The 16,168-nt window shown below is 36.1% G+C and overlaps 1 protein-coding gene across 5 annotated transcripts in view; it reads left to right on the forward strand.

Annotated features, from left to right (window-relative positions):
- Nucleotides 1-16,168, forward strand: part of USP9X (ubiquitin specific peptidase 9, X-linked) — a 100,989-nt gene that overhangs the window by 60,134 nt on the left and 24,687 nt on the right. For 4 of the 5 annotated variants that reach the window (XM_014938074.1, XM_014938075.1, XM_014938076.1 and 1 more), the window contains 10 exons: nt 640-880; nt 1,082-1,231; nt 1,343-1,463; nt 1,910-2,040; nt 2,293-2,571; nt 3,213-3,338; nt 5,815-5,940; nt 8,886-9,052; nt 15,285-15,393; nt 15,982-16,128. In XM_014938074.1, coding sequence (XP_014793560.1) covers nt 640-880; nt 1,082-1,231; nt 1,343-1,463; nt 1,910-2,040; nt 2,293-2,571; nt 3,213-3,338; nt 5,815-5,940; nt 8,886-9,052; nt 15,285-15,393; nt 15,982-16,128 — 1,597 coding nt within the window. The remainder of the gene's footprint in view (nt 1-639; nt 881-1,081; nt 1,232-1,342; nt 1,464-1,909; nt 2,041-2,292; nt 2,572-3,212; nt 3,339-5,814; nt 5,941-8,885; nt 9,053-15,284; nt 15,394-15,981; nt 16,129-16,168) is intronic. The other variant, XM_014938079.1, reaches the window with a different exon arrangement.

Genomic DNA, 16,168 nt, shown 5'->3' on the forward strand with positions numbered 1-16,168 from the left:
GGTTTTGTTAGTAAGCTTTTATGAGGAGTTTTTGCTTCCTTTTGTTTCATGGGATTAGTTTGTTGGGTTTATCTGGGCACATTTTTGCTAGTGAGTTCCCTGCCATCCTGCAAGGTGTGATCACTGCTGGTGTGAAAGTGTTTCTTCTGTTTTTGACATCTTTGAATTTCTTAAAAGCATTTTGATTTTTAAAGTAGGAAATGGAATATAAAACTTTTATCAGCTTTTGACAGAAGGCATTAAGATTTGGTCAACTGATAACTTTTTTCTTTCTGATCTTGGTGTATTTAAAACTGAATTGTTTTGCTAACAAAGCAAAACATAGTTGGGAGTCTGACCTTTATTTTGATGAGGAAATTACAAGCAAGAGAAAAGATCTAAAACATCGTAAGAGACTTCTGAAATTCTGTCAGTGATCCTAACCGAACATGTTTAATGCACTTGTGCGGAGTGTGGCTTCTTGAAAGTTCCTCTGTGTGTTATGTTTGCATAATTGCTAGTGCCTTCACAAAATAATCTTACGCTAGAGTATACCACCATATGTAAGAATTTAATGTTGAAATATGTGCTAGAAAAGAAACAGTAGGAAAATAATTTATTTAATGAAGGCAAAAATAACTTTGGTTTGTTTATTTTCAGAGCTTTCCGTGGTAAACATATCACACTGGTAGTTCGTTTTCCAAACCAAGGCCGACAGGTGGAAGATTTGGATATTTGGTCTCATACAAATGACACGATTGGCCAAGTACGGCGTTGTATTCTCAATCGTATTAAAGCCAATAGTGCACACACGAAAGTAGAGCTGTTCATTGGTGGTGAGCTGGTGGACCCTGCAGATGATAGAAAATTAATTGGGCAGTTGAATCTCAAAGATAAAACGGTACGTGTTGCAGGTTGATAATTTACATCAATTGAGATGTTCCTTCCCTTTTGTAAATGCTTGAAAAATAACCATGCATGGGATCACTTATTCTTGTGAAACAGTCATGTTCCTCCTCCTTGTATTGTGCCATATCAGATGCTTATTTAGTAAGGAATATTCATTTTTGCATAGTATTAAAACTCTGATTGTGTTTTTCAGCTAATTACAGCTAAGCTTACACAGATCAATTCTAATATGCCCTCAAGTCCAGATAGTTCTTCAGACTCTTCAACTGGTTCTCCGGGCAACCACGGCAATCACTACAGTGATGGTCCGAATCCAGAAGTTGAAAGCTGTTTGCCTGGAGTGGTAAGCATATACATAGATTCTGAAATGAACAGTTTAAAAGCATTTTTTCCCTATACTTTGTCTGTAATTAATGATCTTTATGTGGGTTTTTTCCCATTTGCTTATTTTAAGATCATGTCACTGCATCCTCGATACATCTCTTTTCTGTGGCAAGTTGCAGACTTGGGCAGTAGCCTAAATATGCCGCCTCTTAGAGATGGAGCACGTGTTCTTATGAAGCTCATGCCACCAGGTAAAACTTCATTTTAACGTGTTTTATATTGTAATATCCTGTATAATAATTTTGGGGGGGGTAGGGGATTTTTTCCACTTTCTGGTAATTTATTGCTACTGTAAATCATTACTGTTACCCTAATTAGGATTGTATGTATTTCCCAAGTAGTTATTTCTTGTGTGTCATACAAAGTTGCATAGTTTGCAGTTGGTACCAGGGTTCAGTGCCGCCGTGCAGTGAAAATAGGGAGAAGTGTTTTTGTAGCACTACTTTACTAGATCACTTCTGTACTTACAAAAATAATCATTACAGAACACTTCATAGTCTGATCTTGTCTGTCAGTTACACTTTTTGCAACTTTTCTGATACGCTTAAAATTTTTCAGATTTATAATTGTAAATACTACTGGCTTGTTCTGGAATAGTTGTGTTATGAAATGTTTATACGTTGTGTTTTTATTGCAGATAACACTACGGTTGAGAAACTAAGAGCTATTTGTTTAGATCATGCAAAGCTTGGGGAAAGCAGCCTTAGTCCATCCCTTGATTCTCTATTCTTTGGTCCTTCTGCCTCACAAGTGCTGTATCTAACAGAGGTTTGTAATGGTTTCTTTGCCCATTCTTTAAAAATCTTCAATTCTGTCTTTGGAAGTCATTCTGTAGTGTTATGGAAGCACAAGATGAAATTCTGGTTTGAAATTGATAATTGAAAATACTTAATGCTTTTCTGGAATAAAGTGGTGTTTGGCGAATGCTGTCACAGGAGTATTCCAGCATAGTCTCATATACAGTCATCTCTATTCAAGCTAGTGCATTTCTGTTAGTTAACGCTGTATTTTGTTCTACAGGTAGTCTATGCCTTGTTAATGCCTGCCAGTGCACCTCTGGGAGAAGATGCCAGTGACTTCCAATACAACTTCTTAAAAAGTGGTGGCTTGCCCCTCGTATTGAGCATGCTGACTAGAAATAACTTCCTGCCAAATGCAGATATGGAAACTCGAAGGGGTGCCTACCTTAATGCTCTGAAAATAGCCAAATTATTGCTGACAGCAATTGGATATGGCCATGTTCGAGCTGTAGCAGAAGCTTGTCAACCAGTTGTGGAAGGCACAAGTACAATTTCACCGGTAATATAAATCTTCTTGTGATGCAAATAGCAGTGTAGTCCAGTTTTTATATTGTCTGCAGCAACATCTGTCTGCTTTCTGTTGACAGTCTCTTTGAGTGCGATGCATGTCAGGAACTCTCAGTACTTTCAGATAATGTTGTCTAATGATTCTAAGAAAGAGATCAACTTACTAAACCCTGTTTCTTTCTGAATATAGAAAAGTTAGTGAGATCTACATGCTCTATATATGATTTTCAGTGGTTTGCATGATTGTCAGTACAGGTAACTTTGTATTTTCAAGTATATCTAGTTCATAAAGGCTAATTCTGATTCCTTTGAGCTGTTGAGTCTATTGAAGGATGTGTCTCTGAATTTCTTTTACTTCCTATTTATAATTAGAGCATAAAACAACAGCACTAATGTTGTGACTCTCCTCTTAACTACCTGTACTCTATGATTGTGCACTCTGCCATACAGTGTCTTCAGATGTGGTGGCTTCTATTTGAAAATGAGAGGATTTAAGTGTTTTCAGTTTGTCATTAGTTTTCCTTCCAAGATCTTACTACTTCTACCAAACCTTTCCGAGTGACTTTGTGTTTTCATATCTTCTTGCTTTCTTTTTTCCATGTGAAAATAAGTATAAGAAATACTTTCTTCCAGATAAACCAGGCTACGCATGACCAGGCAGTGGTGCTACAAAATGCCCTACAAAACATTCCTAATCCAACTTCAGAATGCATGCTAAGAAATGTAGCAATACGTCTTGCACAGCAAATATCTGATGAGGTTAGTGAATTCTTTTCTGTATCACCTTTATTTCCTGTAGTATTTTTTTTTAATCCTTAAACATATTGCTTTGTAAGACATGGATTTTCCTTCTAAAATGTCATGAGACATTTTAAGTAATGTACATATGGTTCATAAGCTGTTAACGAATTGGAAGTATTTAATGAATTGTTTCCATATGCAATTATTAAATTCATTGTCTAATAGCATAAAGAGGCTTACCTGAACTAGGCAGGTTCTGTCCAAGCTCTTTAATGGATTGTGAATATTGTTACACTTAAATCTGAACTTCAAAAACTTGATGCAATAGATGTAAGGAAGTTAATGGGTATTTTGAAAATGTTTTCATGATACTTTTTTTTTTTTGTCCTTAATGTTTCGGTTTCTGAGTGACATTCTCTTCTTGAAGAGAAACACAGAAAATGGGAGGGAGTTTTTAAATATTGAGCATGATTTTTAAATGCTGAAAGATAAAGGTCTCAAATCATTGCCTCTGTATCTGTAGATACTGAAAATGCACTAAAGGTATGGGTGAATAACTGGATTGGGGAGCTTGGTGTAGGGTCAAACAATGTGCTTTGCAAATATAATAGTTTTATCTGTATGCACTGTATGGAATGACCAAACCCCGTTTGAATTTGGAATTATGAGTCATGTTAGTGAATACATTATTGACTTCTGCTGAATTCAGCAGAAGCTAAAATCAGAACTGCTGCAACTTCCTCTTCCACTGTGAATTGGGATCCCTCCATTGCCAGTGTTTAAGCAGTGAATATTGTTTGTCTATACTGTACAAAATCTCTGCAAAGCTATCTCCAAAACAGTTCTGACCTAGCTAAATAAAAGTAGTATAGTATTGCTGTCTTAATGTTGAAAAGTACATTATTTCTTCTGAAGAAAGAGCAGTATCTAAGGAAAGCACAGTGTACTAGACTGCAAGACTGAACCATCTGCCTTCTGTTAGTGGTGGTATTGCATCCATAGGTGATTGTATGTCTGATATCAGCCATTTGAACTCTGATTTAAATTAACTTCCTTCCACAGAAGAAATGCTTTTTGAGGTGGGGTATGAAGAAAGGTTTTTAATTGTGCCTTTCTCCTTTTTGGAGGACTTCTTAAAAAAAAATAAAAATCTTTGTCTTTCACCAGGCATGTCAAAGCAAACAAAATCTGACTATCTTTTACAAAACTCTACACAGTACTGCTGTTATTGTCTGTAATTTTCTGCAGTTATGAAAACTGTAGATCTGTATTTCATATGAATTGTAGTTTGCCTTTGAAAGACTTATTTTTTCTTTTAATGGTTTGATGGTCAAAGAGTCTTTTTTCAACTGACCACACGATTTTTAAAAAAATAAATCTGACAAGGTTTGCGTAGGCCAAACAGGAGACTACAGCATGGAAAGAAATACTTCACCTTTTCAAAAAAATTGAGTACTTCAAGATTTTAAAACTACGATGAGATTTAAAAGAAAATGTTCTTTCTCTGTGTGATGCTCTTACTTGTAAGGTTGCTTTCCTTGCGGCAAAGGTGAAATACCTATTATTTTTCTTGTAACTACTGTTAATGTCCATATCAGTAGTGAGAATGCACATTGTTCAGGTTTCCTGATGCAGGTAGCTTATTAGTTAAGCTTCTTAGAGTCTGGTTTTTTCTATTAAATCTGAACACTAGAAAAATGGAATTTGAAATTTTAGAGAACTGTCTACTTTTAAAGATTGCCCATTTTTTTGAGAGCTCTACTTTGAATATAGACTCCAGATAGGTTTGAGTTGGTTTTGATTTTTTTGCAAGTTGATATGAACTATAAATAATGGCACTTGTAGTATGTTAACTCTGACCATATCAAAAATACTGAAAACTAAGTCTGCATTTATAAGATATGTGATCTGTGTTCTTATTAATTTTAAATCCTGTATAATTTGAATATAGAAAAATCCCTTTATGTATTAATCACATACTTGATAAGCGTTAGTTTGTTAGCTGTCAGCTGGCACAATAAATATCATGGAGGGACTAACCCTAAAATAACTTCAGCTTGTTACATTACTTAAGAGGCTGGCTGCCTTCCAGATGCATGCTTGGTTGTTTGTTGGGTTTTTATCCCCAACACAGGATTTTTTTAGCATTGAAGTTGATAGTTTCTGCTAAATATTACTCAGAATTGAAGAGTTGCTGGTTATTTATCAAAAATGTTCACTTGTAATTCCTGGTACTTGTAACAATGTGATTTAAGATTCTGTAATATATCTAAAATACATGCAACTTTCTATTAAAAACTGAAATATTACGTAAGTGAAGTACAAATACTTTTCAAGATACAGCATCTTTATTTCTCTACAGACAAATTCTATGTTAAATTTTAAATTGTTAAATTTTGAACTTTCTATAAAGACATTTGTGAGAATTTAGAATCCATTGTAATGTTATTTGCAACTGCATTTTAATCTTTTGTTTTATTTCTCTTTTTTTCAGGCTTCAAAATACATCCCTGATATCTGTGTTATTAGGGCAGTACAAAAAATTGTTTGGGCATCAGGTTGTGGGTCAGTTCAGCTGGTTTTCAGCTCGAATGAAGAAATTAGTAAAATCTATGAAAAGGTAAGAATTCCTAACCAACTTCTCTATATAACTGTTCCTTTGTTTACAAAGGGGTCACGCTTTTGCAGTGTGATGAGCTTGTAGGTAGTTATCTTAACGATAATGTATTTCTGAGTCTAGTATATGTCAGTTGTCATACAATAGTTTAATCTTCTCTTTCAAATTCCTTTTTTCGGTGACTATTTAATTATAACTTGAATCTGATGTCAGTTCAAAAATGCACCAGTTCTGTAAGCTGCTGTAATATGTTTTCAGTCCAGTTAGATGCCCTATCTAAATATGAAATAAGCACTTCTTTGCAATGATAATTTTTCTCATCTTCAAATTTAAAAGGTTTATTCTACAGGAGTGGATTTAAAGCATATGTGTGGTCTAGAACGAGAAACGAGAGCTGATACCTGAAATTAGCACTGAAGCACTGTTAAAATTAAACAATTGCTAATCCTGTATGGCTGCTTTCCTTTTATAATGTAGATATGTATGTAGAACACCTTCATGGTTTCACATGTGTTTTACACAGTTTGGAGTTGGGGGTTGTATATATTAGTATGTTATCACACATGTTGTGTTTAACGAATGTTGCTTACAGTTACAGGAAATAATAATCTGTGTTATAACAGTGATTTTTAAAAATTTTCTTCACTCAGCGTTCTCACTTGCTCACTTTACAAAATCCAGTTATAGAATTCTCCTTATAAAATCAATCAATACTTACCTGAGAGTAAAAGGAAAGGAATATATAGGGAAGTATTTTTTTTCTTGGTGTGTTAGCTGTTGCTTAAATGATCGATTAGAGGGAAGAATTATTTACTTTAGGAAAATGCAACACCACTGCATTTAGTTTATGTAGTGCTATAATGGCATCTGCTTCTATTGCTGTGAGAATAACTTAATGAAATACATTTGGGTTGGTTTGATTTTTTTTTTTTGGGGGGGGTGTGTGATAAAATTGCATGTAAAAAGGGATTTAGTTAGTGTGACAGTCTGGGCACATGAAGATGTGCTCTCCTGTATGTTTGATGTATATGGAGCAGCAGTGCACGAGAGAAAATACGTCTAAAGGAAAATATATCTAAACGTTCTTTTCTGACATTTTGGGCTGAAAACTGTACAGTTCTGTAAAAATATTTGCAAACAATTGAAGTTTTAAAATAGGGTGACATTTAAGCTGTGTGTTATCAATGATCCTTCAAAGTTGTTTGGGTTTTTTTTTGTGGGGTTTTATTTTTATTGACACGTAATGGATGTTTGTAATAAAAGGTAGGTGCATTTGGTTTATCCTAAACAAGAGGGAACTAAAAACTGAAGGGAAAAATTGGAAACTAAAAAGGGGAAAGTGTTGCAGAAACAGAGGAATATGATGCAAGAAAAGACATGTTCTTAATTTAAGAGAATTGTTTAGTTATATGTGAGAGGAAATAACTTCTATGGTAGTTTTATAAAGATTGAATACGCTGGTGAATGGCAAACACTGGCTTAGAGGAAAAAATATTTTATGGAAAATGCTTTCAGTTTTCTAAGTTGGACCACTAAACCTTAGCCTTTTAACTCACAGGTCATAAGCGCATTTTCCTAAGTCTGTGAGGCAGACATTTGTCGTTAAACCATAGTTTAAGAACAAAAGCAGACTGATTTTATGGAATTAAGAATGACGTGTCAGGATTCCTAAAAGCATGAATGGCAATCACGTAAATGGTTTTTTAAGAGGCACTTCAGAGGAGTCCAATCAAGTATGGCTTCTGAAAGAATGTTCTGAGCACTTCTGAACTTAACTGGTGAATTCAATTAAACTTTAATATCAAGATAAATTATTTGGAGAGCATTTTTTTTTTAATGGAGTGTCTTCTGCTTCCTACCTCAAAAAATTCTTGTATAGGAGTCCTTCAGTGGGTGAAGAAGACTATGTGCGACTTTCAGTGGTATCAAACCACCTTTTTCTTATTAGCTCAGAGAAGGCCCATACCCATCTGAAATATTGCTGCTTTACTGACCTGTCAGCTCCATGTGCCTGAGTACAGGGAAGTGCTTCACTGAGTATAAAATGCCCATTGCCTTTCTACTAGATCCCTGCACTCATGCAGAAAGAACTGTCTTTCCTAAACAGGGCTTCAATGCAGAGCAGCTTCAGTCCTGAACTTGTTGAAAGCATTCTGCTTTTACTTTCGTATCTTTGAGATGTGTCAGAATTACCACATCCTGACACAGCAGCGGTAGTGGCTGTCTCTGATTTTTTTAGCTGTTGTGCAAAGACAAAATGGTGTCTGTTGCCAGACTGAGACATACTTTGTCCTCTTCTGCTGCCATTTACAATTAGTTGCCCCTTCTGCATTGTCATCCCTTCTTTCTGCCTACTTAATCTTGATAACCTTTCCATATAGAAAGCAAATACTTACTTTATGTCTCTGGTTAATGTTGCTAGCTTGCAGCCATGATTACTGATGAATTAAGATTGAAACCTGCTCGCATTCAGTTTCTTCAGAACTTCTTTGAGTTAATTTATTTTGGCTTAGATGGAGGAGAGGGCTTGCTTTTTTTTTTTTTTTCCTCAAAGTGTTTATCTTGGGAAAAGGCACAAAAATCAAATCACTTGATTCAAGTCTTTCTCATAAAGAATAACCTATGTACCAATTAGAAATACTATGTTTTCATATTTCCAAAGTCTCCACAGCAACTGTTTGAAATTTGTTGGACCTGTTTCGTATTTCTGAACAACAGTCAAGTACTGAATAAATTCTAGCAGTATTAAGAAGCTTTTGCTCAAATTAGTTGTGCATAGTGGTTTGAATCACATCTGAGTGGAGTACATAAAATGCTTGGCACTGGTAATCACTTAGTATACAAATTTGTGGTCTCTGTTTGTGTGTAGTGCGTATACCTTGGAGCCAGCTGGGTTTTTTGGGATTTTTTCCTAGACCCACTTTGTGCTTTCTTATTTATTTTCACAGACAAATGCAGGAAATGAACCAGACATGGAAGATGAACAAGTTTGCTGTGAAGCATTGGAGGTGATGACCCTGTGTTTTGCTTTGATTCCAACGGCACTGGATGCACTCAGTAAAGAAAAAGCATGGCAGACATTTATCATTGATTTGCTATTGCACTGTCACAGCAAGTAAGTTTTGGTGGTGGTTTGTTTTTGTTTGTTGGTTTTTTTAATCACATATGTTAGTTTACAATTCAAAATTAATATAAAGCCTAAATGCAGAGCAGTGACTTCTTATTTAAGTGATTTTTCTGCAGTTTTCTTAATTTATTGTTCAGCAGTATAATTCTGTAATTTGGATACCTCTTCTAAAGTAACAGCTCTATCAGCTACATCTTCTTTGTACCCATAAGAAGGATATTGTCAAGCCACATGGATGCCTGATACTGTGCTACTGATGGCTTTAGAACAACTTATTTAGAATAAAATAATAGGTACTTAATGTTTTTCAGAAATTATGTGAATACTCTCTACATTAGAATATTTAAGTGACTTAGGTATAGAAGAGCTTACCTGTACTTTTTCTGATAAGTAAAGACAAGATACAGTGCTAGCAGTTTGAGGAGAAGAAGAAGGTAAGATTTAATGCTCTGGTTTTCTTGCATTGGAGTGGTACACTTGTGAGTCTTCATGTGACTCACATGTTTTATGTAGAGCTGTCGCATTGGAGCTGTCATATGGGGCAGTAGCAGCATCTTAGTGGAACCCTTAGCACTGTTGTAGGACAGATGGACAGGGAAAACCAGCAGGAGCTGTCAAGAGCAATATGGTTCAGTTGTCTTGCTGTTTTGTCATAGAGTTCAGGGGTCTCCTGTGATGTCCAGGCTGTTCCTGCAGTTCTCCTTAGGCAGCATCTGCATGATACATGCATCTGTATGATGTGTGTCTTGTGGTTTTTGGCCCATCTGAAATTGTGATGTGAAGTATTGGGGTGTGTATTTTAGAAGCCATCCAGGTGGAAAGTTTTTGTATGTTGTTATTAAACTTAAAGCTTTGAGCTGTTACTAAAGATTTAATTCCAGTTTTGTACAATACTGCCACTGTTGTTCATGAGTATTTCAATGTTTCTTTGGGAAATGACAGAGATTAGAAATTAGTGACATTGTCTGAGCCTTTTACTACATTTTAAATGGAGTCAGATTGTGGTGCTCTGAGATGGTTGGGGTCAGAATTTCAGCACCATGTTTTGGGTTTTTTACTTATTTAGATAAAACAGGTTGAAAAGTCTTATGTTCAGGAATATTAACCATAAAAAAGGGTCAATAGTATCATCAGAGTATCTCTTTACAATGAACTATTTGCAACTATTTCACCAACTATTGTTAGTGAAAATGTGAAGTGTTACTGTCAGAATCCCACAAGATTTATTAATTTGCAACCTGTGATAAAAGATGTTGGATTTTCAAGTTCACTGAAGCTTGTTATTATCACTTAAATTAGATAAATTTAATAAAACATGCTGACAAATGTATGTTGTAATTTTACACATTAAGTGAAACAAGCTGTCTTTCATTATTTTTGGTAACTTTCAAGGCTGATGAGTAAGAAATCGCTAAATTTCATTTTTAAAGCTGTCAACAGTTGATATCAAGTTACTATTTTGACGGTAAATGTATGTTGGCAACGTGTCAAATTTGGAGTACCAGTACAGCTGAATAGCATGGGCAAGTGTTAGTGCTGCCCCATCTTTTGCTTTTTTTGATGTGGGTCCAAAGATTTATCAAATTTGTGGCTTTTTTACATGATCTTAATTGTACCACTGTAAGTAACTATTAATATTTTTTATAATAAATTTCACTGTAGTTATCTGACTTCCTGGCATTGTACTTGAAATGTAAGTGACATTTCTCAAGTGTTCACCAGCATTTGTTTATATATCACAGTTAGAGTTTGGTATCAACACTTTGCAGACAGAAGTATTTCTTTGCATATTAAGTTCAGTGAGCAGTTCTCAGGTTTAGTTTGTAAATTAAGAAGTGTGTTTGCACAAGTAATCATCTTGGGAGAACTTAAAGGTTATCATCTGATATAGTGGCCAAATCTGTGTGATCTCTGTGCTTATTTATTGGCAGTATTACAACATTAAAACTTCTGTGTCTGCTTCTGAGGTGACATGTCTCTTATGAAATAGTCTTAAACCCTTTTAAGCTTTGAATACCATAAACTGAGATTCTTGTCAGTTTACATGGGCTGGAAAGCTGTCATCACAGCTAGATAGATCTCTTCTTTTGTTTTTATCTCGGCCACCGTTTATCAGGTGTCAGGGTTAAAAGTTTCTTATTTGCTGTCACTTTTACTGGTTTGGGTTAATAGGCCAGGATTTTGTCATTAAGAATAACTGAAAGAAGAAAATACTGGGATATTCTTTTGTTACTATGAATCTATTTTGTGATCCTAAAAATGCTGTGCCCGTAACACCTTTTCGCTGCAGGAACTTTAAGAACAGCAGTGTTAATGTTTACTTATTAAAAAAACAAAAAAAAAACCAGAAAAACCCAACCAAAAAAAACCCCATAGAATGAGTACATTTAACTGTTAATTGGTTACAAAAAATTTAGTCTGTTTTGCATTTGCAGCACCATATAAAATATTAAAATGGTTACTAGCAAGGTAGCCTGTTTTGACAAACAGAATAGTGCTGATGACAAATGTACACCAAAGAGCTTGTTTGCACTTTTTCAGTCTTTGAAAACTGCAGATTTTGTGAGGATTTTTCTGTTCTGGTCGTATTTTGCGAAGGAAGTGAACCATTCGTTCAAACGGGGAACTTCTAAATCCATAAATCTTGACCAGTTTAGTCTCTTTCATTGTGCAGGCTCTATCTAACACAGTTTGTGATGGAGGTAGGTGGTCTTCTTAGCTAAACCTGCAGTCTTGATTTACAGATGGGAATATCTGTTATGGTTTTGTCAGTTTCTTCCAATGGTTACTCTTCTTGCTGATTTGAGCTTTGGCTGAATTTGAATCCCAACTATTTCATATTGATAAGCCTAATGAATAGTTGACTGTTGTACTTTTCTTCCTAAAATATTGGAAGAAACTAGATGTGCCCCTAAGCTGGGGCTTCTCCTTCCACATGTTTTGTTGGCATGTCAGCCCAAGGCTGAACAGCAGTGGCTTAATTTCCCAGGTATGTTAGCTTTTTTGCCCATTAAAAATTAGAGTAGCATTAATGGAAGGGGTTGGTTTGTTGGTTTTTTTGATCAGAAGGGATAAAATTTTTCAGGGTTTTTAAGTGGACTGCTGCTCAGCTCCTTATCTCTGCTTTCTTTCTGTACTAGAATGGGAAATGAGCTGAACTTATGAACCATTTTTCCACATAATATTGTCAGTACAAGAAGCTAACCATTGAGCTCTTTTCTCATATACTTGTAGAATTTCCAATGTATATGATAATCTCATTTAGAATGCAACTAGTCATTATTACATGAGGGTTAGAATAGCATAAATATGAGTAGAAACAGAAGACCGCTTTGAAAATTAAAACAGTGAAGTTGAAATAAGCTATAAAAAAGTTCCCTCTTCTGAACTAATGTGGAAACAAATTTAGGGTTTCCAGTTCAGAGATAGTTTAGCAAATACCAGACAGAATTCTGACTATCCTTCCATGTTCAGCTATTGTTCTCTAATCTCTTGTCCTCAATCAGAAAACAATGTGAGCAAAAATATGCATGTGAGAAAATGTTTTTGGTCCACCATAAAAGACAAGGAAGATGATCAAGTTCAGATCTCACAAATACGATCATTCTGGAAAAGATCAGATGGATTGTTGGGTTTTGTTTGTTTCTTTCAGAGGCTGAAATTGTATGGAACTTCAACTGTTTCCTCATAGCATGCTACCTCCAAATTGAGAAACAGAATTCAAAATTTTTAATACTATATACTGGAGCAGTTATTGCTCTCCACGGTAATTGGTTTTCCTCTGGTCCTGTCATTATTCCCTTGGGAGAAGAGGCCAACACCTACCTCTCTACAACCTTCTTTTGGGTAGTTGAAGAGGGCAATGAGGTCCCCCCTCAGCCTCCTCTTCTCCAAACTAAACATGCCCAGTTCCCTCAGCCTCCCCTCGTATGACTTGTTCTCTAGGCCCCTCACCAGCTTGGTGACTCTCCTCTGGACACGCTCCAGCAGCTCAATGTCCTTCCTGTAGTGAGGGGCCCAGAACTGAACACAGTACTCGAGGTGAGGCCTCACCAGTGCCCAGTACAGAGGCACGATGGCTTCCCTACTCCTGCTGGCCACGCTATTCCTGATACAGGCCAGGATGCCGTTGGCCTTCTTGGCCAACTGGGCACACTGCTGGCTTAGGTTAATCTGGCTGTCCACCAACACCTCCAGGTCGTTTTCTGCTGGGCAGCTTTCCAGGCACTCTTCCCCAAGCCTGTAGCGGCTTGGGGTTGTTGTCACCGAAATGCAGGACCTGGCACTTGGCCTTATTCAACCCCTTGGCCTTGGTCTATGGATCCAGTCTGTCCAGATCCCTCTGTAGAGCCTTCCGACCCTCAAGCAGATCAACACTCTCACCTAGTTCGGTGTCATCTGCAAACTTAATGGGGGTGCACTCAATCCCCTTATCTAGATCATCAATAAAAATATTAAACAAGACTGGCCCCAGAACCGAGCCCTGAACATGACAGTAGATGCCTGCATGTAGGCAGTTGCGTCCCTCCCGTGGTTCCTTAAGAGCTTTTAGGTTGCTATAGCCTCATGAAAATATGATACTTGTCTTCAAATACTGCATGCTTCTCAGAGACATAACAGTGTGAAGTATATGTTTCCTTGGTCACATTTCTCACTTCAGGAAAATACTACCTTTATCTATTTCATTCTGCCTTTAAGTGCATTAACCTGAGGAGTGCCTCTGTGATGTGTCCCAAGCAGTTGAAGGGTTGCATCTTGAAAGAAACTTCTGTGAGAAGTTTTATAGAAATGTCAGCGCAGCAATCAGATCCCATAAAATGTCAGTTATTATTAAGAACAAAACAGACTCCCTCTACCCCACACTCTTTTGCAACTCAAAGCAATATAGTAGTGCTTGCTAAGATCAGAGAAGGGTGACAAAGGAGATCAAAGCTCTGAAATTACTTCCATCTGAGAAACAGCTGAATAGCTTGCGGCACTTCGTATTGGAGAAGAGATAAATGGTGGGAGGAGAATACCACAGAGACCTTTAAAATCTGAAGTAGAAAAGGGAGAATAAAATAGAGAACAGTGTCTCTTTGTATAAGAACTTCTTGAGCACAAGATTTAAGCAGTGTAAACCTTCAGTTTGGAAATAGTTTGAGGGGTTCTTTGATGAATATGTCCAGTGGGGGCTATGAAATAGCTTTTCGTAGTCTTTCTGAACCACAGATGGCTAGAAGCCGAGAGAACATTCTGGAGAAGTGTCACTGCATGCTTTCATCTTGTGCACCTTCTAGGTGTATACCAGAGACGAGATGCTGCGCTAGGTGCATCTTTACTCTGGCCTCGTGGTCATTCATGCATATATTTGAAGCACAATTAACTGCACGTGAAAGAACTCTGGAGGAGATAGTAATCTTTAGTGTGCTTTCCACAGTGACCTCTTGGGCAGAAAACAATGACAGCCATACCAAAAAGACACTATAAAATTCAGTTTCTTATACATTGACATACTTTAATAAACAACAGCATGTATTTGTATTCTCTCCACACCCAAGCCGAGTTGTTTCTGACAGTGTTTACAAGATACTGTGCTCATGCAATTAATCTTACAACTTGAAAGAAAAGGGCTTACCTTCAGTATATTTTTTTTTTTCCTTAAGCTTATCCATTCCCACATTATTCCAGTGGTTAAATTAAGTTCTTAGATGGAGACTTTCCTTTAATTCTAGGCACTTGAATTTTCAGGGTGTCATTTTTTCTCATTTCTTACTAATGATAAATTTTTATCACTTCATAGATGTTTAACAAACTGCTGTAGTGGTAAATAGGAGCATTTTTACTAGGGTACTTCTATTTTGACTTTGAGGCAGAACTGGTGCTTGATTAGAAAAAACGGAGAAATTTATTTAGGGTTGCAGATTGCTTATTGTATTATCCAATGTTTGCTGGCAGTTGTGAAAGTTTAGTGGTTAGGTGCTGATAGATTTCTTTCTCTTTTGTCTTTAAATACTTAATTTGTGGAACAGGTATTGTAATAGTAATTCATGTGTCTAAAATTTCACTACAAGGAGAAACAGTATGATGGGTAGTGAATAATTAAAGTATTCCCATTTATTACATTATGTGCAGTTTTGGAAAATGGAATTAAGCAGATAAGCACAAATTTAATTTATTTTTTAAATGTTCTGTTTAGATAGGGAGATTGTATTTAATATTTCCTTTAAATGATTTCCAGAACTGTTCGTCAGATGGCACAGGAGCAATTCTTTTTAATGGCTACCAGGTGTTGCATGGGACAGAGACCTCTCCTTTTCTTCATTACCCTGCTGTTTACTGTTCTAGGGGTAAGTTTTTAGAGGTAAAAGGTTCAGCAGAATGTGAATTTCTCTAAAAAGTAGTAAGACAAAATATCTACAAGAAAAGGCAAATTTCTATTAACAGCAGTCACTAAAATATTTCCTTTTGACCTATAGGCAAGCAGCACAGTCAATTTCAATTTGAGATATGTGAAGGGGAGAGGGACTCTTGCATTTTCTGATAAGAACATGAATAATAAGCTTTAATATATGCATTTGATCTTCAATGAATGCTAACCTTGAATTAAAAATCATGAACAGATTATTATATACCTACAGTTATTGTCTTCTTTTACTGGGTCTGACAGGGCTTTTCAATTCTGCATTCCCATGGCTCTCTTGAACATTTAATTACTTCACTGTTTGTTCCCCATTTCGGTATAGAAAGTGCTGCTTAAGTAGTCCAGAAGACGTTCATTAACAGCTAAACACAATTGTAAACTTCTAAAAAATTAAAAACAATCTTACACTTACTTTGTTCCATATTTACTGCCAGTTTTAGCGAAAAAATGTTAGTGTTGCACTATAGGTAGAAGTGCGTATGAATTATATATCATTTGTTTTTGGTTTACATAGAGTACCGCAAGAGAGCGAGCTAAGCATTCTGGAGACTACTTCACTCTCCTAAGACATCTTCTTAACTATGCTTACAACAGTAATATTAATGTACCTAATGCTGAAGTTCTTCTTAATAATGAAATCGACTGGCTTAAGAGGATTAGGGTAAGTTTTAGCATCAATTTATTTCTTACAATCAGCTATT

Source organism: Calidris pugnax, unplaced genomic scaffold (genome assembly GCF_001431845.1).
Source record: "Calidris pugnax isolate Ruff unplaced genomic scaffold, ASM143184v1 scaffold25, whole genome shotgun sequence".
Classification (NCBI taxonomy): domain Eukaryota; kingdom Metazoa; phylum Chordata; class Aves; order Charadriiformes; family Scolopacidae; genus Calidris; species Calidris pugnax.